We start from the raw sequence: 1,847 nt of genomic DNA on the forward strand, positions 1-1,847 counted from the left end.
GCATGCACCAAACCCCGGGAAGACAGTCTCAGGTCTTTAGTCTCTTCCACAGGCATTGCTAGTTGAAGTCCAAAACCGAGGGAATATTGCCACTTAGAGAAAAGAGGTTTCCACTGTCATTTTAAAATAAGCATATAAGATAAAAGCTGAAAGTCTGCACGAACAGAAAAAAAAATAAAATTAGGTAATGCTAAAACAAATGCTACTAATTTAGTGTAATGTACAAAAATTACCACTTTTACTTGAGTATGCCTTAAGAAAAGAGTACAAATTGTATTTACATAATTATACACTTTGTCTTTGAATTCTTTTTCTTCTTTTTATCATCTCTGCTCATCTTTTCTTTATGATTTCGAATTTCTCGGAGCAATGTATAGAAGGCATCATCAACACCCAGATTACATTACAATGCATTTTTTAATCTTCACACGGCCAGGAGTCTTTTCTTCTTTGCTGATTCTTTTCAATCTGTACTGTCGGATCTCTCTCACCAATGTATAAAAAGCATCCTCCACTCTCTGTCTTGTCTTTGCTGAGGTTTCAATAAATGGAATCCCATAACTGCCTGCTAAGTCCTGAGCCTGACTTGTGTCTACTGTTCTAGAAGGCAAATCACATTTATTCCCTACTAGGACCATAGGCACATCTTCAGAGTCTTTTACTCTTTTAATTTGTTCTCTATAATGGTGAATATCTTCAAATGATTTAGTATTATTCATGGCAAATACACAAAGAAAGCCCTCCCCAGTCCTCATGTACTGGTCCCTCATTGCACTGTACTCCTCTTGACCTGCTGTGTCGAGAATGTCCAAGAGACAGGTTTCTCCATCAATTACTACTTGTTTCCTGTAGGAATCCTCTATTGTAGGATCATATACATCCACAAAGTGATTCTGAAGTAGCTGTATCGTCAAGGCACTCTTGCCTACGCCATCAGCTCCCACTACCACAATTTTATACTGAGTCATTTTCAGCAGGTCTCTACCTGCTGTGGGCCACGCCTCAGGCTCCCACAGCTGCTTTCAAGCCCACACTTACTCACTTGCTTGCTCGCTCCAGGTCCGAAATGGCTTGGGAGCTGGACTCTGGCCCAGCCACTGCCTTCCTCCTCCCCCTCCACCGCCGCCTCAGCTGCTGCCTGCAGAATCGCCACAGTAGTAATTTTTAAACGAGGTCTGATCTAATTGATACCACCCAGAAACCTCTGAAAACCATTTAAAGTTTGAAGGGTGTCCAGCCGAAGACTAATCTTTAGAGGGTGCACCCCATTTGCCACAACCAAGCATGTCTTAGGTTTGGCTCCCTCACTGACCTTCTTATTTCCCTGCATAGCAGAAGCAATAACTTGTCCCATAAAGTGGTGTCTATCTATATCTCTACAAATGCAAATGTAATCATTGAGGCTTTTGGCCTTGTGAGGTGGTAAAACCTCTTTACAATACTTGTTGGCATTTTTTAAAGCTAGTTTTCTCACTATAGACATGATATTATTGGTATCCCCAAATATACGCCCTGAAAGCAGCTGCTGAGATCTGTGCATATACAGCTGGATTTTAAAGAATTTGCTGACCTAGGTCTGCATAGGCTCCCGTACCAGTAAGCATTTCTGAGTTCTTTTTAGGGAAACCGGCAGCCATGTTGCGCTCTACCATTTGGTTACATAGCTCTTGGAATTCACCTCTCCAAATCAAATAATCTCCCCTGGACAGCACAGCTGGACATAATTGTTGCCAATCACTGGGCATGCAATTCAAGGCCACAAAGAATTAAAAAATGGTCAGAGTAATAAAAGGTACATGAGGCCTGTAAGCCATAACTGCCTCTTTCAGGTGTTTAATATCCTTATA

The 1,847-nt window shown here is 41.4% G+C and overlaps 1 protein-coding gene across 1 annotated transcript; it reads right to left on the bottom strand.

Moving 5' to 3' along the window:
• Positions 1 to 277: 277 nt before the first annotated feature.
• LOC113838692 (GTPase KRas-like) lies at positions 278 to 968 on the bottom strand. Its single transcript, XM_027434256.2, has 2 exons — positions 520 to 968; positions 278 to 395 (listed from the first exon to the last, which is right to left on the bottom strand). Exons 1-2 carry the CDS (start codon positions 966 to 968, stop codon positions 278 to 280), a joined length of 567 nt encoding a protein of 188 aa, XP_027290057.1.
• Between the last annotated feature and the right edge of the window lie 879 nt (positions 969 to 1,847).

This window comes from Cricetulus griseus, unplaced genomic scaffold, assembly GCF_003668045.3.
Source record: "Cricetulus griseus strain 17A/GY unplaced genomic scaffold, alternate assembly CriGri-PICRH-1.0 unplaced_scaffold_156, whole genome shotgun sequence".
Taxonomy (NCBI): Eukaryota; Metazoa; Chordata; class Mammalia; order Rodentia; family Cricetidae; genus Cricetulus; species Cricetulus griseus.